This window comes from Rhincodon typus, chromosome 19 (assembly GCF_021869965.1).
Source record: "Rhincodon typus isolate 14 chromosome 19, sRhiTyp1.1, whole genome shotgun sequence".
Lineage (NCBI taxonomy): Eukaryota > Metazoa > Chordata > Chondrichthyes > Orectolobiformes > Rhincodontidae > Rhincodon > Rhincodon typus.
Genome location: NC_063350.1, coordinates 20808290 through 20830762, shown reverse-complemented (window position 1 = coordinate 20830762; position 22473 = coordinate 20808290). Strand labels below are relative to the sequence as shown.

The 22473-nt window shown below is 38.8% G+C and overlaps 1 protein-coding gene across 1 annotated transcript in view; it reads right to left on the bottom strand.

Annotated features, from left to right (window-relative positions):
* Positions 1-22473, bottom strand: part of l3mbtl1 (L3MBTL histone methyl-lysine binding protein 1) — a 74900-nt gene that overhangs the window by 37420 nt on the left and 15007 nt on the right. The window contains exons 5-9 of the mRNA XM_020527221.2: positions 17016-17166; positions 15031-15178; positions 12446-12560; positions 5642-5736; positions 1869-1973 (exon numbers count right to left, since the gene is read on the bottom strand). Coding sequence (XP_020382810.1) covers positions 1869-1973; positions 5642-5736; positions 12446-12560; positions 15031-15178; positions 17016-17166 — 614 coding nt within the window. The remainder of the gene's footprint in view (positions 1-1868; positions 1974-5641; positions 5737-12445; positions 12561-15030; positions 15179-17015; positions 17167-22473) is intronic.

The following is a 22473-nucleotide window of genomic DNA, read 5'->3' as shown; positions in this document are numbered from 1 at the left end:
GTCAAACTACTTGACGTTAAGCAAAACCCAATTTACTTAAACGTTATAGTTAAAATACAATCAAAAGAAAAAGGAATTTGGAACAACTCAACAATGGAAAACTTAACTGGATCATAGATACAGTACCTATTACTAATTAACTGTTCCAATATAGTAATATCCCATAAACAAACATTTAGCAAAAGGCAAATTCAGACACAGATTCTTACATGCAGTTCTCCAATCCTGGAGGAAAAAACATCAAGAGAAATTTCACAGCAAGTAGCAGCTGGAGTCATTCATTGAAGCTCTAACTCTTTTGAGACGCCAAGCAGCTTCTAATGCTACAGCTGAACAAAACAAGAAAGCCTGGTCTGTGAGAGCTGGCCATACCCATTCAGGCTGCTTCCACTGTTCCAACTTCTTAAAAAAAAACCTAAAGGCCTCACATATTGTTTACTCTAGTGGCTCTGGTAGACTGCTTGGTGCCTCTGTCTTTCAACCTCGCTTCAAAAAAAAACCCAGGACAAAATAACCTTTTTAAAAGTTACAGTATCGTCATACTCCTCAAAGTTCACAATCCAAGATTTTTTGTTGTTTACAAGTTTTGTAGTTATGTCCTGTACACCCAAGACTGCCTCACTAATAAATATCAGGAAAAGCAGTTGTTTTAATACCGAGCACTGAGAAATCCCATTGTATATCCGCTTCCAGTCTGAAAAGCAACAACCACTCTCTATGTCCTGTCACTTAGCAAATTACACATCCATGCTGCTACTGTTCCTTTTATTCCATGGTCTTTAGCTTTTCTGACAATCTGTTAGGTGTCACTTTATCAAATGCCTTTGGAAGTCTCTGTACATCAGCTCAACTGCACTAGCCTCAGCAACGCTCTTCATTACCTCATCAAGAATATTGGGACAGATGCAAGGCATTCAGGAAACGAAGGTCATCTCATCAATAGTTTCATTGAAAAAACTGAGATTCAAAAAGGGTTTTAAAGGTGAAATGGTAGTTACTTTTCAATAAAAAATACACTGAAAGAACTGCAGATGCTGGAAATCAGAAACAAAAACAAGATATTGCTGGAAAAACTCAGCAGGTCTGACAGCATTTGTGGAGAGAAAGTAGAGTTAATGTTTCTGGTCCAGTGACCCTTCATCAAAACTGAGCTTGCACAGAAAACCAAAGTAAGCATGCTGCAAAACAATGTAAAGATAGAGTTAATAGCGTGGAGCAAGGAATGGAGGGATTATAAATTTTGTATGTTGAAAAAGAAGTCAACCAAGATACGTATCAGAAAGTTTACAGGATTTGCAAATACCTCTGCAATTCTCTGTAGTTAGGGTCTCATAGAATTTCCCTCTGTTATATATTCCAACTGATACATTCTTCAATTTCCTGTGACGATCCCCTGCACTATTTCCACCATTTACTGTTCTTTATCAGTTAACAATGGTTTTGAATGAAACCATTCATTGCATTTGTCAGATAAATGTAACATTGAAAGATTAATGAAATAATTCTGATTACCTGCATGCTTGTCACATGTTTGTCTCACAATACATACAAATGCACCAACGTATCATATTCTGAAATGAATTTTAGCTTGAATTTCAACAGTTCTCAGATGAATCATTGTCAGGGAGTTAACTTATCAAAAAAACAATAAGCAGGAAACTATAAAACCAAAAGGCAGCAAACACATTCAAAGGTGACGTGTTTTAGACCATTAATAAGTGAAATGCTTCTTCAGGAACTGGCATTTTTTCTGTTGTTTTTTCCTTCACTATTTACAACCTGAACCTGTTCTTTCAATGCATCAGCTACTCAGTTTTGTAAGTTAAATAAATATAGGTACATTAAAAATGAAATAATGTTTTCAGTACCTCAAACACGGTGAGTACAAAGTACATTGATGGATGTGTAGGATCAATACCTTCTAACTTCATTCCTGCTCTGAAACCATTTTTATTCAGTGGGAAGGACTGATACTGTTCAAAAGAAGATAATTGTAGTCACATTATAAAATAATTACAATATATAACCTTGACCACAGTTTATTTCACTACTCATATCCAGCTTCAATAACAGACCCCACTACTTTTACACTCAAATATATTTCAGTTAGATTTTGATCACTTAAATAAAGAGCTATCATAAAAATAATAGTGCTATTCTGTAAACCTCTGTGGTTTTAAATAGATTATACACTGACATAAAGCAGCATTTACCACTTATAAAGCACAAGTTAGGAGTCTGCTGAATATGTTACAACCAAGCCTGGATGAGTGAATGTATTCCTTTTGTTTTACTCCTCAGATTGGTACACATTTTTGAATATTTTGAAAGTTGTGTTACTCTTCAATACATTATGTACTTGAACATGTGTAAAGCTAAGGAGAATAAAACCAGCCAGGTCAAACAGCAAGTAAAATGGTTATTTTTATTATTTAAAAACTTATTCAGTAAATTCAGTAGCAATATGGTAAAATCCATCCTGAATTTTGAGACTGACACACACAGACACACACACACACACACACACACACACACACAAAATCAAACAGAACAAGGAGGTGGAATTTAAAAGTTAGAGACCACAAGCAATGAGTAATACATGTTCCAATGTTGGTCTTGAGGTGCCACTGAAACTGCAGGCAAGGCGGTTGCTCATCTGGAGTCAGTCTCTTTTGGATTACAATCAATTATTTTCTGAGAGATGGTGCTATGACATTTGAAATTCCTTTTATTTTAACATTAACCATCTCTGTGACATATTCCAACTTGTAACAGAGTTAGGATCCGAGCTAAAACAAACTATTGACAGAGAGAGGATGTTATTCCATTCTTCAGGCATTCTTGACATTACTGCCTTTCTGCATTCTTATAATATCCTGTCTTCCCTGGTAAAGTTGATCATATAACATAAATGGCACACTTTGCGGGTAATTGATATTAACAAAAGAGTTTCAATCTCCTAGTGTCAAGACTATCAAGATGCCATCAAAACAGAACAGAGTCTTCAGCCCCTTCTTTATCTAAAGTGTTTTAACATGTTTCCTTTGTCTCTGATAGTTTTCTGCAGATGTAGGGACTGTTGGTCATTGTTATTATGCTTTTTTGTAAGTTGAAACAAGACAGTCAAGTAAATGCTGACCTCGCAAGGGAGATCTATATCCCATCGAGCCTGCTCCATCCTTCAACATGATCAGATCTGATCCTCCATCTCAAAACCATACTTTTATTGAGACAGGATTTCAACATTCACTCTTGCTCATTTGTAATTTATGAAATACCATATGACAACTCAATGAACTGACCCAGCAGTCTCATTGAGATGGCAAACATGAATTAGAACTATCAAGAAGGTAAGATGTTATCACTGTGCACTCAATCATCTTTTAGCGGCTATTACATTAAGTCAACATGACTGCGTGTTGTATGTCACACAGCTGTGTGATACACCGTGACATCCAGAAATCAGAAGTCCAGAAATACAAATTGTCCAGAGATTTTTTTGGCTCACACAAGTCACAGACGTGTCACTCACAGCACTGTAAGAAATCATGCAAATAGTGAATGTGAAGCCCCACAAAGTTATTCTAATGGCCCTGCATCAACTGAAGTTGAAAGTAACAAGCTTTGGTTGTTGCAGTGAGAAGACTGCAGGAGAGACAGTGATAAGAATATGAAAGGAAAACGAGTTGGTCAATCAGGGAGGAGTTGTAACGGCTTTTGCACCAATAGTAAATTACCAAGGCTTCTGAGAACTGAAATTATTCTCAGTTTTTTTTAAATATTGGAGGTTTAGTGTATAATTCTTATCTTGTTTTCCCAGTATCAGCCTATTGAAAATGGGTTATCTGGAATCACCAGTTCCCTCAATATCGTTAACATTGTTTCAGTACAACATAATAGTTTGGAAACATGGAAGATACATTATTTTGATAAATAAAACATTTTGAATTAGTGTCTTAAAATGTTTTGTCACAGTGTTATGTCTCAGGTACATATTTATATCCCATTGACCCACCCACTTGAGGTTGGGCATGCTAATGGTTCTATCCAAACCAGAAAATTCCAAATATCAATTATACTTTGCTCCTAAGTACTCCAGAGCAGAGAAATTTAATTCCGTCAGCAGGCAGGTGGGAGAAATCGCCTTATCCATCTCCATAGGCCAAGACTTGGCTTTTCCCCAGATGCTCTTCAGCATCTCTCAGAATGTGTTTGACTGGAGGACCTGCCCCAGTTTCCTCCCTCTTGCATTTTGCATTTTCTTCTCTTGCAAGGAGGAAAAGAGACACTAGAGTTTGATAAATTAACTGTGTCCAGAGAATTGATGGACAGCATTCATGGATGTCATCGTGCAGGGATGGTTGTGACATTGCATTAAGGCAAGAGAGTATCAGTGGTGTATGGTAAGTTGGGGATTTGCGAAGATGTCTGAATGGAAAGGAATGGGTGCACCTGCAAGATGTGATGGTACATTGAGAAATGTGCAGGAGGAGACTCTGGAAAAGAAGAGTAGAGCGGTTCAATGTCAGATGCACTTTAGGATATTCTAAACGTGTCATGCCATTCAACTTTTCTGGTCTATTTGGGTCATTAAACCGCTTTTGTCACTGAACTCAAGAATGTGGCACCACACTCCTGCTGGTGAACTCCTCAGCGATTTCAAAACATGCCGTTTTGTTTGCTATGGCAGGCATCCTCCTCCCATTAGTAAGGGACAGAATCAGCCACGATCAAATGGCAGAGCAGATCTGATGAGTCGAATGACCTAATTTTGCTCTTCTATCTTATGGTCTTCCAGTAAGCCCTTACACCCATATCATCTCTAGAGGGGCCTGGTTGAAGTGGTCTCAGTTTTGGCTCCATCAACACATCCGTAAAACATTGCTCACTTTAAACGAAGTTATTTTGTGAGACCAGTTCAGTCAGTGCACAGTCACATTTAAGGATTTTGTGCATGTGCAATATTTATCCCAGCACAGTACCTTCCGAATTGTGCACAGTGTAGGCCTATGCAGCTCATTGGAAACACTGTTCTGTCATGTTTTAAGTTTTATCCAGGCAGAGCTGTGACAGCTTGTTATGAGGCATCATTGTGCCCATTCATTTTCATTGTTTGGGAAACTCACAAGTCAGATGCAAAAGCAGTACCTGAATTAACAGCGATGTGCTACTGGAACATGCTGGAACGACACCATTCCCAATATGTAACTGGATCTCCTATGGCCCATAATTTAGATAAAACCCAAACCCTATCTCCATCTTTACACCAACAAAAGTGAATGGTTTCTTAATAATTAACCTTCAGAAAGCATAGAAGTCATTATAATTTATTCACCATGTATTGCACCATACGGTGACGCAAACATGTAGGGCCCTTTATTGTTTTGGCAATGCTCCGGATAAAGTCAGGAAATGAAAGATAAGGAAAAAATACAAAATAACAACCACCAACATTCTGCCATCTAATATATTGTAATTTTGGAGGAGTTCTTCTGATGGGCAGGTCATAATGGTAAATGTGCTTAGAAAAAGGATGAGTAGGTCTGAACTATACAGATATTGAGTCATATTGAATAAATGTCTTATGTCAGACAATACTGAGGCCAATAACAATAAAAAAGCAAATGTGAATTGTTATTACCTCACGAAAGAGCTTGACAGGGGCAGCAATAGCCTTTTCTTCTTCCAAATATAAAGCCCAAGACCAAATTTTGTTCTTTTCAATTACAGAGGCAGCTAGAAGAAAATATACAAAAGATTAAATGGTCCTCACTTTGTTTCTAAAATGTAGAAAGGTTTATTGTTTGGAATTCAAAATAGATCTAAACATACAGTTTAATTTGGCTGGTTCTGTGTAATACCTGTTTCGAATGGAAATGTTCGTCCTGATGCGAATTTAAGTTCTGCTTGTGAATTAACTTTCTTACACTCAGATCCAAAAGTATCTTACCTAGCTCTGAAAACAGCTACAAAATGAGTACATTTATCAATTTCACATGACGTAGATAGGGCTGGAGTTTTATTAGAAACTAATCAAATTTATTCAAAGATCCTTTATACTGCCAATATTAGTAGCTAACTAATATCACAAAACTAATAAACCCATAATTCATTTCATTGCTCTTTGTGGAACTTTGCTGAGACCAAATTACCTACTGTGTATTCCAATAAAGCAGTGAATATACTTATACTTGGCTGTGAAGAGATCCAAGAAGCTGAAAGACATTATGCTGCAAAAATCACTGAAGCAGAAAGACCAGCCATGGATATGTGTGGGATTCGGATGTAGCAACAGTGAGGTTAAAAAGCTTCAGTGAAAATCAAGGGGTGCCAGAAACAGACAGAGCAACAGCAGATCTGTGTGGCACCCATAAGTGATGGCACTGAGGATAAAAGGAGCAGTGAGATTGGAGAGGTCCCAGGACCAATCAAACTGGTAATAGAGCTGTGCAGGACTTGGAGTTGTGGTAGTGAGGTTAAAAAGAGTAATGAAAGCTGAGAAGTCACAGAAACAAAATCAAAGTGTCATGGCATAAGACAACAGGTAGGTAATTGGTGAGCACTTCTCTCTTGTCTCATGACTGGATATTGATTTAAGTTAAGACTGTAAATGCAGCTTAAGAACTTTACCTAGATAATTAATAATTTAGAACTCAAAACTAAATTTCTTCACCTGACAGAGTTAAGGGGTTCTAGTTTATACTTAATTAGAAGTATGGGTAAAATAAAAACAAGGGTCCATATCTGATTTAGTTAAGGTATGTCTTGAAAGCTATGATTTCCACAATCTGCACTACGTATGAAATCCTTGGCATTCCTGGCTGTCTGAATGACCTTGTGTTCAGGACTGACAGGATGTGCCTCCAGCCGAAGCAATTTAAGCTCCAGTCTTGGAGTTTGAGCAATAGCTGGGGACACCACAGTTCATTCATGAGACTGAGGAGCTCATGGATACATGTTTCACTAATGTGATCATTCCACAGCCTAAGGAAGTGCAGGCAAAGGGGGAATTGCAGTCCACCGGACAAAAGGGACCACGCAGGTAGAGATGGAATCCCCTGTGTGCACTTTTCTCACAACTCACTTTTTAGCTTTGAAAAACAGTAAGAATGACAGCTCTTCTGTGGAGGCCAGTCAGTACTAAACCCCATGGTGCTATGGGTGGTCCAGCTATTGGTGAGGGGAAGAGGTATAGTAGTGCGCTGGAAAATGATATCTTCAAACCAGACCATTAAGCATTAATCTTTAAGGGTATATTTGCCCATGGCAATGAGCAATTGAAGGAAAGCGGAAAAGCACATGAAAAACAGGCATAATGCAAAAACAGCCTGTTTTGACTGGGAGGTAATTATGTGCCACCAATGGAAACAAGGCAGTACGAAACTCACTTGATTTTTATACACATGTATGTATTTATATATATGTGTGTGTCTGTGTGTGTTATATTATGTATCTTAAGCTAATGGTTTCACTCATTATTTTGTGTACGGCTTTAAAATACGTTAAGTAGATTAAGTTCAAAAATTTTCTTCATATTGATGTGCCTGTGTCTTCTTGTGTTAATTTTGATCAGACCGTAATGAATCTGTTAAGTACTTTCAGCCTTATAATATGGGGGGAAATATGGAAGACCAATAGTGGTAGGGGTTTTGTTAGTGAGGGGAATAGACAGACATTTATATGGCTATAGATCTGGCTCCAGGATAGCATGTTGCCTCCCTAGTGTCAAGGTCAAGGACATCACAAGATGGCTGCAGAGTATTCTGAAGGGGGAAAGTTAACAGCCAGAGGTCACGGTCCATATTGGAACCAATGACATCAGAAGAAACAGAAACCAGGTCCTGCAAGCAGACATTAGGGAGTTAGGCAAGAAACTGAACAGCAGGACTTCAAAAAGGTCGTAATCTCCAGACTATTCTCAATGCCATGCAGTGGTGAGTTTAGCAATAAAAGGCTAGAACAGCTGAATGCATGGGTGGAGAGACAGTGCAGGAGAAATGGCTTCAGATTCCTGAGGAATTGTGACCATTCCTGGAGGAAGTGAGATATGTACAAGTTGGATAGTTAGATCTGAACAGGAAGGGGTCCAACATCCCCATGATGAGGTTGCTAATTCTGTTGGGGTGGATTTAAACTAGATTGCAAGGAGATAAAACCCAGATAAGTAGTCCAGACAGGAGAGAACCTGAGATGGAATTAGAAGCTGAAACATGAGTAACTGAGTCTGGAAGACAGGGTAAACATGGGATAGATAAGAAAGAAATGAGTTTAAGCTAATTGGAATATATTTTAATGCAAGGAGCCTGAAGAATAAGACAGATGAGCTAATGGCACAAATAGCTATTATGTTGTACACCCATGACCAAGATTTGGCTGAAAGATGGGCAGGATTAACGATTGAATGTTCCTGGTTATAGAACATTCAGACGACATAGGGAGGGTGATCGACGAGGAGTGGTTGGTGGGGAGGGGGTTGGGGGTCCCAATATTAATCAAGAAACCAATTATGGCAATGAGGAGAGATGATATCTTGGAAGGATTATCAAATGAGGCTAAATGTTAAAAGCATAAGAGGCAAACATGCTGTTGGGTGTGTACCACAGATCCCCAAACAGTGAAGGAAAGGCAGAGGACAAAATATGTAATCACATTTCAGATATGTGTAAAAATAACGATGCAAAAATAGTAGGGGATCTTAATTATCTGAATATTACCTGGGATAATTTTAGGGAGGGATCAAAATTCTTAAACTGCATCTGGGAAAACTATTTTAGCCAGCACATGGAAAGCCCAACAAGGGACAGGCAAATCTGCAGCCAATATTGGGAAATGAGCCAGAGAAGGTGGAAGAAGTATCTGCAGATGAACATTTTGGCCATAGTGACCATAACCTTTTAGATTTAGGATAGTTGTGGAAAAGGATAAGGATGGTCCAGGTGGTGGGAGTTTGGAACTCACTTCCTGAAAGGGTGGTTGAGTCACCCTTGAAGCAGTATTTAGATATTCACATGCATTGCTATAGCCTCCAGAGCTATTGACCAAGAGCTGGGAATCTGCGTTAATGCCGTTTCATTTTTGTTGATCAACGCAGACACAATGGGCCAGGTAGTCTCCTACTGTGCTGTAAATGTCCATGTGACAATGACTGGATATAAAAAAAATCACTTAGACATATAAACAACAATGATGCACAAGTGTGACTTGCCCTCCAATTTTCTCAATTTAAAAATATGACTCTTCCATTGGCACCAATCTGACTTCTCAGTGAAGATTGAAAATATTACTATATGGGGCATTTATAAAAGTTGTCATGATGATGTAAGACATAGACTAGTGATTTTCAAATTCCATCATCCAATGTGAAACCTTGGACTTTCATGTAGTGAAGTGGTTTTAAAAAAGAACCAAAAACACCAATTTACACGCATCCTTTGATCACACATGGTCAAGTTTCAATGTGGATTTGACAACAGGCAGCTGAGCTGAAATTAACATTTCATCCAAAGGCAAAGAAACAATTGAGTTCATGCAGGCATGGTTTGAAAACAAGAATCTTCATCTATCTTTTCTCTTACACTTGATGAGAACATGTGAACATCAAGGTGCAGTTGCAAGCTTGGATACAATGAACTTAGACATAGAAATACACAAACAAGCTTGTATTTCAAGAACAAAAGCAAAAATTGCTGGAAAAACTCAGCAAGTCTGGCAGCATGAATGGAGAGAAAGCAGAGTTAATGTTTCAGATCCAATGACCCTTCTTCAGACTTGATTGTAGCGAGAAAAGGTTAGTATTTATGCTGAAGGTAGGGTGTAGGGAAGGGGGGAAGGAATAAACAATAGGTGGAGATGGTGCCCAAAGAGCGAGAAAAACAGTTGGGCATACAATGGAATGGGTAAAAGTCAGCCTGGAAGATGATTTTTTTTTTGCTTCCACTCCAGGTAACTTTTTAATTGGCTCCTTAATACTACAGTGGAAATTAATTAATCATCTTTTAATTTGTGAGAAGTATAGTCTCGTGGTTAAAAAGGACACAAAACTTTACTGAGGTCAACTCAGGGAGTTGAAAGAGGGGGAGGCAGTTCACCCCAACTCACCTAGTCTTCTGATGGCTCAAAAGGCTTATACTTCAGCTTGATACATTTATATTTTGTTCTGACCAAGTAGGTTTGCTTCCGTTGCTGGACCACCCCAAATGCAATGCATTATTGATTGCACCCATGTGGCCATCAAGGCTCCAAATGTGCAACCAAAGGCATTTATTAACTGGAAGGGCCTTCACTCCCTCAATTTTCAGCTGATCTCCAACTGTTATAATTGTGTCTGCATTCAATTCCCTGGCAGCTGCCATGGCTCTTTCCTCATCCAACAGTCAAAGGTTCCACAGTTCTCTATTTCACCATCACATCTCATGGATGAATTCTTGGGGACAAATGATATCCCTTGAAAAGATGTCTGCTTCCTTCCGTATACGCCACAGGACCAGGGAGAGAAATCAAGGGCTTTGGTACTTCTCCTCTTTCTGTTGTTGATAAATCCACACCCCTCGTCAAACCCTCCCTCCAACATCCTTCACTAGTCCAGCATTGGGAATCATGGTAACAATGGGATTGAACTGTTTTATACAGGCTTAGTAAAACCTCTTGGTTTTTGTACTTTATGCTTTTATTTATAAAGTCCATTGAATGCTCAGGTTTCAGTGTGACATACTTTACAACCACTGCTGTATCAGACAATTACACGTCTTAGTCATTCATACTATGCAATCGGCTCCGACAATATACTGTTATTTGGACATTCAAAGACCTGAAACTTGCAAACAACAATCCCATGTACAAATAAGAATACCTGGAACTGACTGGGACATACTCTATTGGCACATGATTCTTGGCTTCACTTTCATGTTTAAAAATGGAAATAACCTCCAGTAACTTAGCACCAACCAATTTGCATACAAGATTGTGCTATTTCTATCCATACTAGCACGACTTGTTAACAGAAAAATTACACTTTGCATTGTGTGATAAATCTGCTTTCATTTTAAACTAAAACTAACCATGTTTACAAATGCCAAGGTCAAGCTTACACTCAAAGGGTAATGCAGATGCTGAAAATCTGAAATATGAATGCTGGGAATGAATTAACATGTCAGGTCCACAATCTTCATTAGTTTTTATGAAAGGTCACTAACCTCTGTCATTCTCTGCACAGACACCACCAGACATGCTGTGTATGTTCAACACTTCATGTTACTGTTGGAGTAAAATAACCCCTTTTTGCCAGCCCTCCATGTTAATATTTTTAACTCTTGTGATGACTCTGGGAGTAACAAGGCTTATTTTCCAGTCCGCAACCCCAATGAGTTGTAGGAGGGTTTGGAGATTCGTGGCCAGATTTTTTTAAACAGAGACCAGGATTTGGGATGCGGTAATAGTTAATAAAAGCTGAAGCAAAATGCCAGGTTCTGTGTTTCACTGTCAGATGAAGTTTCTCTGGATTTTGATGCTGTGAAAATGATACTGGCTGCGCATAAGTTATTGTCTGAGACACATAGGCAAAGTGCCAAATTTAAGGAAACAGTCTGGGCAAGCCTACATTGAACATGAAAAGGTTAAACAAAGTAATTTTGACAGTTGGATACAAGGACTAGATGCTGAAACCATATACAAAGCTCTTAGTGAAATTTTCTCTTAGAGGAATTTAGGAAAAACTCACTACTTTCCGAATAAGAACCCATGTTGAGAACTGCAACTGCTAGACAGGCAACAATAATGGCTAATGATTAAGAGTTGATCCACAAAACTGATTTGAAAGGGTTAGAAAATGGGAGAGTGAAAGGAAAGCAAATAGCTAGGGTGAAAAATGGATAGCTGGGAATGTCCCAAAGTCTGACACTCAGATCAGAACGGAAAATACTGAGTGCAAAGGAGAAAAGCGAAAGCCAAATTGGAAACTGCAAGCAGAAACCCATGGGGCTTATTGGAACTCATGAGTCCAAAAAGAAAACTTAAAGGAAGAACTGTCAAGGTGGGACTCAAACCCAATCCTCAAAACATTAGTTTGGAGGTGTGGATGACTAGTCCAGTGACATTACCATATGCCACTGCCTCCATGTAGATTAGAAATCCATGTTGTTGTCACACTTTACGTTCCCATACTAAATCTTACATACAGTTTCACTTGTAAATGCTGTTGAGAAGGTAGCTGAGGGTTTTGTGGTCCACTTGGTTATGAAAATTGAATTATTGTCTGAAATTTATTCCAGAATTACTTCAATTTGATAATGAGGGCTTTAATAGACTTTAGTAGCATCAATTCAGTTAAACAAGGAATAACAACTTGCAAAAATATAAAAACTCAATACAAAACAAATAATTTTGCATTTTTCTTAAACTGGATTAATTTGTTTCAAAAGGACACAAATCATTGAAACTCAGAACATACTCTGTCCAGTGACTGTATAACTGGATTCATTCAGTTGACTTTGCCTAAATTCCGTGTGAATGTTGTCATCCATGAAGTGCTCCCTGATATTTTTTAAATCTTCTTTTTTCTCATCCTGTTGTGGCATTCAAAGAAAAATCAGATTTAGGTTTTGTCATATTTGGTAAATATTTCAGTTTGAAGATCAGAATGCAGATATCCTTTTACATTGATGTAGGTCTTTAAATGTGAAATAATACTAAAGATAAGCTCTGTGGAACAGAATTCTGATAAACTGTGCAAGGAATCATGGACAAAAAAATTTGACTTCGTATATAAAGTTCAATTCTCATTTTATGATATATCTCTGGCCACATATTTTACATATTCGTGCTCCTCTTTAACAAAATTTCTACAGCTAATCTACACGTGGTTTTTATTGATTTATTTCTAAATTATTTTCATGTTACACACTATAAGGGTTAGAGCCTTCAGTGAATGATATGAATAGACCACAGTCCTAAGATATATCCACTGACAACTGACTGTCTCTTCACTCATCTCACCTGGCATATGAGCCATTTGAATAGATGCACGAGTCATCGCTGATTATCATGATGGCTGATTACTAAGGAACAAATAGGATGGAATGCGAGAAATTACTTCTGCTAGTTGGGGAATCTAGGACTGGAGGCAGTAAAAAAAATGAGGGAAACCCTTCTGAATGCAAAGTGTGGTACAAGTTTGGAACTCTCCCACATGCAAGAATTGAAGCTAAATTAATGACTAATTTAAAACCGAAGTAAGTAGATTTTTGTTAGCCAAAGCTATGAAGGATGTGGAGCAAAGACAGGAAATGAAGTTATTGTGCAAATCAACCATGATCTCACTGAATAATGGAACAGGCTTGAAGGGCTAAGTGGCTTGCACCTGTTTCGATTTCCTAAGAATAGGGAGGTTTTAACCGACTAAAATAAAAACAAAACTGTGGATGCCAGAAATCTGAAATGTTGCCATGGAAAAACAGTGGGGTGTTGAACTGTCAGGCAAGTGGAAGCTTAGGTGGAGGGTAGATGCCAATATATCTGACTTGGGTCTGCTGCAATGCTACAGTGAGGCTCAAAACAAGCTGGAGGAACAACAGCTCATCTTTCTAACTAGGTACCTTACAGCCTTCAGGCAAACATTGCATTCACATTTCAGAACATAAACACCCTCCTTTATGTTCCTTATCCTCCTCCCACACTCCTAGATCCTGTTTTGTATGGGTTGCTCACAGCACAGCCAACCCCTTTTCAATCATTTACATTTCTTGTTAGCACCATACCCAGCAATTATGTCTTTCTCAGCTTATTATCAACTATCCCTGCTTGCCTATCTCTTTCTCTCTCCGGGCACAATATCCATGTACCATTTTCTCTCTCTCTCTTTCTCGTACCCCACCCCTCATCATCAACATGAATACTACCCATTCCCAACTCATCACCCAGTGCCAACTATTTTCAGCTCTGATCTGACAAAAGGTCGCTAGATTGAAATGTTAACTCTGGTTTTCTCTCTACAAATGCTGCCAGACCTGCTGAGTTTCTCTACCACTTTCTGTTTCTGTTTAAGGTTTCAACTGAATTCTGACTCTTACTTCCAATTTTCCTTCATCCCAATGGATAATCTCAATGACATTCCACCTGGTGCATTATAAATTGCAAATTAGTTTTGAACTTGTGGTTGTCTCTACACAATGTGTTGGCATTCTGGTGTTCACTTGCTCTGTGGCATGGCAATTCAGTGGACCAAATTAATGTAGATTATTACTAACGTTTTGAAATAGGAATGAATATCACTTTTAATTTATTAACAGAAATTTTCTCAGAAATTAAATTTCTCTATATGACATGCAAATGTATTTTTTATCTTCTACATGTAATAACTCATGAAGATATGTAAATGATCATTGTTAGTTTTCTCAATCAGAGCCAGCTAACATATAACACAAGGTTGCTGACATATGAAATTGCAGAGGGTACCAAAGGTCTCCTGGAGATGCTTGTCAGCACCTGAACAAAAACCAGAAAAGCAGATTTGAATGATATGCCTAACAGCAAACAACCTTACAGTTAGGTGCATCATGGGATAAACTTTAAGAATTTATGCTGTCAGTACAGTGTTTCATGTTTATGTGCATATGTCATGAATTGAAGTGTGGAGATCAGAACGTCCTACAGGATTTTCCATCCATTAAAATTAATGGATTCAAAAGCCTGCAGTGCTATCAAAATGTCATTCTGGCCAGCGAAGCTCTTTGTTCAGAGTTCAAAATATATCTTCAGAAAAAAAATGTGCAGTGCGCATGGGCCATGTTTATACTAAATATAAGAGAAAATATACAGAAGTATTTATGAAAACCAACATAAAGAGGCCACCTCCATAGATCAGCTACATGCAATATGCTTAGAATTTCACAGATTTATTTCAATTAGCAATGTTCTCATTGTGGCACAACAGCAATTTCTGCATGTTCTTGAAGGTATCCAGAAATACTTAAAAATTGTCATGATTTTATGCATAATCAAATTGTATCAGTTAAATATTGGGTGAAGCATACCTACCACCTGCTCTGGCTCAGTCAACTCATAATCATATTCTTCATCTGAGTCTGAACTAGGGCTTAGGCACACTTTCCTTTTTCTCTTTTTAACCCGTTTAAGTATTGCTCCAGCACTTCTCTTGATTGCTGCACTCCCCATTCTGAGTGACCTGTTAATTAATCAAAGCAAAATTGCATATTTTTGTTGTTGTTATAAAAACATATACAGAGGATTAGGAGATATTGTTAACTGAGATTGTTAAATTGTTAAATTTAACCTAACTGAGATTGTTAAATTGGCAATTTTATAACTAAACTTATTAAAAAGTTCCTAGAACGCCACGCATACCTGTTCATATCTCACCAGATATTGATCAATATAATTTTAGGTAGAAATCTATTTCATGTACGCGCTAGTCTCTGGGGGAGAAAAGACTTCTCAGTTTAAACTCATTAAAACCTTATCACACCTTAAATCTTCTCACATACAATGATTCACTCTGTATGCAGTATATTGACTTTGTTTAATGCCAAAGACTACAGCTACTTTCCACAAAGATCCAACAAACAACAAATTGATTGATTATTTAGTCAGTTTTCACCATGTTGAAAGAAAAGCCTCTATTATTTCTTGAACAGTCCTTGGGATTTTTAACATCTTCCTCAAAAGAAAGAAGCAGCTTAGTTTAATGACAATTCAATATTACCTTGGAATGACAATCATAGAATCAGAGAATCCCTACACTGTGGAAACAGGCCCTTTAGCCCAATAAGTCCACAGCGAACCTCGGAGCATCCCACCCAGATCCATCCCCCTATAACCCACCTAATCTACACCTCCCTGAACGCTACAGGCAATTTAGCATGGCCAATCCACCTAACCTGCACATCTTTGGACTGTGGGAGGAAACTGGAGAACCCGGAGGAAACCCACGCAGACACGGGGAGAATGTGCAAACTCCACACAGACAGTTGCCCGAGGCTGGCATTGAACCTGGGTCCCTGGCACTGTGAGGCAGCAGTGCTAACCACTGTGCCACCATGCTGCCCGAATCTAGATTGTGCGTTCTAGGTTTCTGTTTAGAGTTTGAATTCCCTCCCCAACCTCCAACCATCTGATGGGCAAGAGTGCCACTAACATTTTATTTTCCGCTCATTTTGTCTTATTCCACGAGAACAATTCAAGTTTAATGACCAAACCATGTCTCAGAAATTTAAGAACTGGAATTATATTTACTCTCAAATCCCATTCATCCACGAAGATTATGTTCAGCTTTGTGAATTTCTCCTTAACACTTAAAGCCTAAGTGCTGAAATAATCAAAGTTGTCATGATTACAGATAGCATTCATTTGATGAGAGCATCCACACAGCTGTTTGATTTGTTTTTCAATTACCAGCAGCCTGCTGGAAAATATTTCACGTCATTCTGTGCTCTCAGTTTGTGAAATCAATTCACAATGGAGTATATACTTTTCTGTGCCAGGATATAAAATTATTGAAATGTTCCAAAGGAATTTAGGTTGTATTTTAAATGTTACAATGTGCCTCAAATTTTCAACCTTTCCATTATTAGTTTCTGTGATATTCTGTGAGCTAGTCCATTGAGAGTCGAGATTTCAGTTTGAGTGACATCTTTTACTATGGGGTTATAACACAAGGCTGGGTAATTGAAATAGTTTAAGGTCTCAATGCACTGCGCTGCATCTTTGTGCAGATTAGGTCAGGGATTCAGGTCCTTTTGTTTGCACTACACTTAGATATGTCTAAATACACTGACCTACAACTTCAGATTGGATCAGGGCTATTATCCATATTGAATTGCACTTTAAATTGGGAGATGTCATATGACCCGCTAGAATCAATGACACTGAGATTGTCAATTATCTGGCAATTTACTTGATCCATCAAATATGCCCTATCATTATGTTGAAAAATTGAAGTTAGCCAATATCAAAAATGAAAAGATCTACTGTATAAAGAATGTATCTATATGTAACCATCTTACTTCTCTTTAAATTGCCGCAAGCAAAGCTCACTGCAGAACCTTCTATTGCTTCTGATTTCGTTCACTGTGTAAGAGTGACCACAGTTCACACAGCAGCAGGCACTTTCTATATGTGGCAGCTCATTCATATAAGATATACCAGTCTGTTTCACTGTGAGAGAAAAAGATGTAGGAAAAATATAGATATTAATTAAAACACATTTCTGGTAAATTGCTTGTATATGTGATATTCACCAGCAGAATTGACTTCTCAATTTTTAATTACTGACTTGTTAATGGCCCAGAATTTTCAATCAGAAGATAGCCATTCCTGAAATATACCCTGGGAAATGTGCTACAAGGTTACTTGGAAATTGCAGCTACCTGGGATTTTCCTGGGAAATTTAAACTTCCAACAGTCAATTACTCTGCATCTGGAGCCCTCCACAAAAGTCTACAATTCTGAACTAAAATTGCAGAAGTCAGAGGGTTCCAATTCACTTATCTGAATAGTTAGCTACCCAAGAAAAGGTAGAGACTCAAAACCTGCTCTAATTCCTGGATAACTATTCAACTGGCTCCTCCACCCAATTAACCTGATAACATCCAAACACAACCTTACCCAACCACACCCCCAAACCAAAACTGTCCACAACCTAGTACCCTGACCACACCTCCCCCAATCCAACCCACACTTCAACCTGACCCACCCAAACTCAACATCCACCCTGACATAGCCAAACCCTTCCAAACTGGTGCGCGATGACCCAACACATTCCAATCCAATATGCCCCCAATCTAACACCTCTCAAAGTTTGCTAACTGCACCTCCCTCAACCTGATACCACCACAACCTGACACCCCTCCAATTTGACACCCATCCTTAAAAAAGCGGACCCCCCATCTGACGCACGCTGATCTAACATCCCACCAACACAAAATATCACCAACAATTTGTCCTGGTCCATCCACATTGATGCTAGAATTAAGAAAGCACACCAATGCCTCTACTTCCTCAAAAGGCTAAGGAAATTCAGCAAATCCGCAATGACTCTTACCAATTTTTATCAATGCACCATAGAAAGCATCCTATTTGGATGTGTCAGAGCTTGGTATGGCAGCTGCTCTGCCCAAGACCAAAAGAAATTACAGAGAGTTACGAACACAGTCCAGTCCATCACACAAACCAGCCTTCCTTCCGTTGACTCCATTTGCACTTCCTGCTGCCTCAGGAAAGCAGTCAACATAATTTAAGATCCCTCCCACCCTCTTCCATCAGAATGAAGATACAAAAGTTTGAAAAGACGTATTAACAGATTCAAGAACAGGTTCTTTCCTGCTGTTATTAGACTTTTGAACAGACCTTGTATACATTAGAGAGTCCATCTTTCTCTGCACCTACTCTGAGGCTATAATAAATGTTCTATACTCTGTTCTATTACCCTGATGTACTTACGATGGTATGATTTGTCTGGATAGTGCACAAGACAATACCTTTCACTGTAACTCAGTACACGTGACTAATAAATCAAATCATACCAACCCAACACCCCTGTCAACACAACACCCTCCTCCAACCCGACACTGCCACTGAAAAGGCAGCTCCCACCAAACCTGAGCCTTCTAATCCACTCCCTCTCCCACCCCTGACCAACCCAACACCACAATGATTACACCTCACAAATGGCTCAGCCTAGCTCCCTCACTCACCTACCTACAACCTAATGCATCAACCCCTATCTTCCACCCTAATTCTTCAGTCACCTACAACACTATCCCCTCATCTGCCAGTGTCTCCTGAACTAGCTACCATACTACCCAGTCACTCAAGCAGCTGCAAGCCTTATCTCTCATCCATCTGTCCTGTCCCCCTTACCTACCAACTGGCCACCCTACCCCATGCCTAACACACTTACCTACTCTCCACAGCCAAAGTGCCTTTGATCTTCATACTCCAGAATACAGCAATTACTGCTGTAGAAGGTGGATGTGATTTAGCTTCCAGTGCTGATCTTGCACTGTGCTGGAAGCTCCCAGAACTTCATGCTTTTCAGGTAGCCCAAATCAGAAATTCAACTAGAAACCCAGAACTCCAAGGAAGGTAAGCAAGAAGGAATGGACAATCAAAAGGTGATTGCCAGTGTTTGGAGGATTAGTGTTGATAAAATGGACATTGGGTAAGTGGATATACGTGTTATATGAACAAACACTGGTGCTCCTGGAGTGTGAAGCTGAGGAGTTTCTTTGGTTTCTGTTCAGCCTCAAGCATTCTCTGTAACAACTAAATTATGTTAAAAATCCTTAAAGTTTTTGATACATTTCTATCCGAGTGTGAATTAAGATCAAAAATTAACCTTTGTGTTTCGATTTCACACTGTACTACCATCATTTTCTACAACAACTGGCATACAATCTCACATTTAAAGGCAATTTAAATGTATGGTCATGCAATCTTTAACTGGCATTTTTCTTATTCACATGTTAAAATATAAAAATCTGAATGTGTGATAAACAAATGGGGGTCAGAAGGTTGAAACAAAAACAGAAAAGGTTGGAGAAACTCAGCAGGCCGAACAGTGGAGAGAAAGCAGCGTTAACGTTTCAAGTCCAGTGATCCTTTTTCAGAACGGTGGTGTTTGAAGGGTTTCCAAGTTTGGATTGATATTTTCTTCCTGAGATATTTTCAGCAGCTGGTTTATGGAAACATTGGAATGAAATGAATGTTTGCAAAAACTAAAATAGTCCACTGAGATGTTGCAGCTGTACAATGATTTAGAGTATCATGAATGAGGCGGTGCCCTTCATGCTGAGTTCCTATTCCAGTAAATCATTGTTGGAAACTACAGGTAGGAACCTTGGATGAAAGAAGAACTCAGAGTAATCTTATCAGCAAGCTGCTGCAGTATTTCTTCCATTTCTCACTAGAAGTCCACAATCCATTGACAGAAAAGGGAGGGTAGATTATATCTTGCTTGCAGATTGAACGGGACTTGGGAAGGCCAGTTCTAAAAGATTTAGGATAAAAAAAACCTGTGGACATGTGAACCATCACTAAAATGAATGTAACAGAACCCATTAAGAGCAAGAGTTTAAATGTAGGGGCACATATTCAATGACACTTTTCTGTCTAGAAAAGTATCAGAATATTTCAGAAATACCAGAACAGAATGTTGCTCCTGTTAGATTTAATTATTTTGCCTTTTGTATTTTATCTTTACAATGCATTTAAACAATGATAAAAATGTGTGATTGAGTGTTAGATTATTGTGTCACTGTTGTCGTAGTAGGCAATAAAGAGAAAAACCTCAACCAATCACATACAGTATTACAGGAAGACAATGTTCCAGGTACTTTTTTCCTGATACGTTGCTTTTAAAGGATATAAAAACAGCATGTATATATCCTGTGACAAATGTTGTACTGTATGTAAGGTTAAAGAAAAAAATGTTCTAATATGTCTTAGTAAATTAAGATTTTTTTTAAATTCATTCATCTGATGTGGACATTGCTAGTATTTATTTTCCATCCTGAGCCAAGTTAGCTGAGAAGTTCAGTTATTGCAGAATCTGAGGCATTTTTATAAAAGGCAGTAGGTGCAATATATTCAAATGGAAAATGTAAATCTTGAAACATCCACACATCAGTGGTCTTCTCCATTAAATCCTCCTTTGTTAACCCATAATTCCTTGAAACCACAATGCAGATTTTGACTCATGCCACCCATCAAGAACTGAACAAGGCTCTGTTAAAATAGACTTAATGTTGCATTTCCATCTGCCTTTTGTTAGACAGCATAACATAAATCTGACTAATCAGCGGCCTCCTTAAATGTACGCGAATTCTGTTTTGATGATGTCACCTGAACCTCAAAGTTACTTTTACAAAGCAACCGTAGCAAATTACTTCGGTGTAAGTGACTAGCTGTAGCTCTGCATGGCTTAGTTGTCTCCTTCCATCTATTTCAGTCAGAGAGCAGGTTCGTGGGACGCACGTGAGACTCGGGAGTTAAAAACGGGAGAGGTTCAAGTGTCCATTAAGAGCAGAACAGTAATTAGAGACAGATTATGGCCCCTTAAAGATCAACGTGGCTGTGAATGTGTAAAACCCCAGGAGATGGGCGAGATACTAAATGAATATTTCGCTTCAGTATTTACTGTGGAGAAGGACATGAAAGCTGGCTTGAAGTTCGTATTACAGACGAGGATGGGCTGAAGGTCTTAAAATGCATAAAAGTAGATAAATCCCTGTGACCTGATTGGTTGCTTCCCAGAATGTTGTGGAAAGCTAAAAAAGAGATTGTTGGGCCTCTTGCTGAGATATTTGTACCATCGACAGCCACAGGTGAGGTGCTGGAAGACTGGAGGTTAGCTAATGTAATACCATTATTTAAGAAAGTCTGTGAGGAAAAGCCAGGGAACTATAGACCAGTGAGCCTTATGTCAGTGATGAGTAAGTTGTTGGAGGGAATTCTAAGGGACAGGATTTACATGCATTCGGAAAGATGTGCATGGGAAATTATGTCTCACTAACTTGACTTGAGTTTTTTGAAGAGGCGCCAAAGAAAATTGATGAAGGTAGAGCAGGAAACATTGTCTATATGGATTTCAGCAAAGCGTTCGACAAGGTTCCACATGGTAGACCAATCAGTAAGGTTAGATCACTTGGGATCCCGAGAGAGCTAGCAAACTGGATACAAAATTTGCTTGAAGGTAGGAGACCAAGGGCGGTGATAGAGGGTTGCTTTTCAGACTGGAAGCCTGTGGCCAGCTATGTGCCACAAGGATTGGTGCTACATCCACTGCTTTTCATCACTAATATAAATGATTTGCATGTGAATATAGGAGGTATGGTTAGGAAGTTTGCAGATGACACCAAAATAGGCAGTGTAATGGACAGTGAAGAAGATTATCTCAGAGTACAACAGGACCTCAATCATGTGGACCAATGGGCCAAGAATCGGCAGATGGAGTTTAAATTAGATAAATGTGAGATGTTGCATTTTGATAAGGTAAAGCAGGGCAGGACTTATACACTTAATGGTAGGGTCCTTTGCCAAACAAAGAGACACAAGGGTGCAGTACATAGCTCCTTGAAAGTGGAGTCGCAGCTAGACATGGTGGTGAAGAAGGTGTTCGGTATGCTTGCCTTCATTAGTCACAACATTGAGTTTAGGAGTCGGAATGTCATGTTGCAGTTGTACAGTACATTGGTGAGGCTAATTTTAGAATACTGCAACAGTTCTGGGTGCCCTTCTATAGAAAGAATGTTATTAAACTTGAGAGGGTGCAGAAAAGATTTACAAGGATATTGCCAGGACTAGAGGGTTTAAGTTATAGGAAGAGGCTGAATAGGCTGGGGCTTTCTTCCCTGGAGCATCAGAGGCTGAGGGGTAACCTTATAGAGGTTTTATAAAATTATGAGGGGCATGGATAGGGTGAATAGCCAAGGTATTTTTCCTAGGGTGGGGGAGGTCAAAACT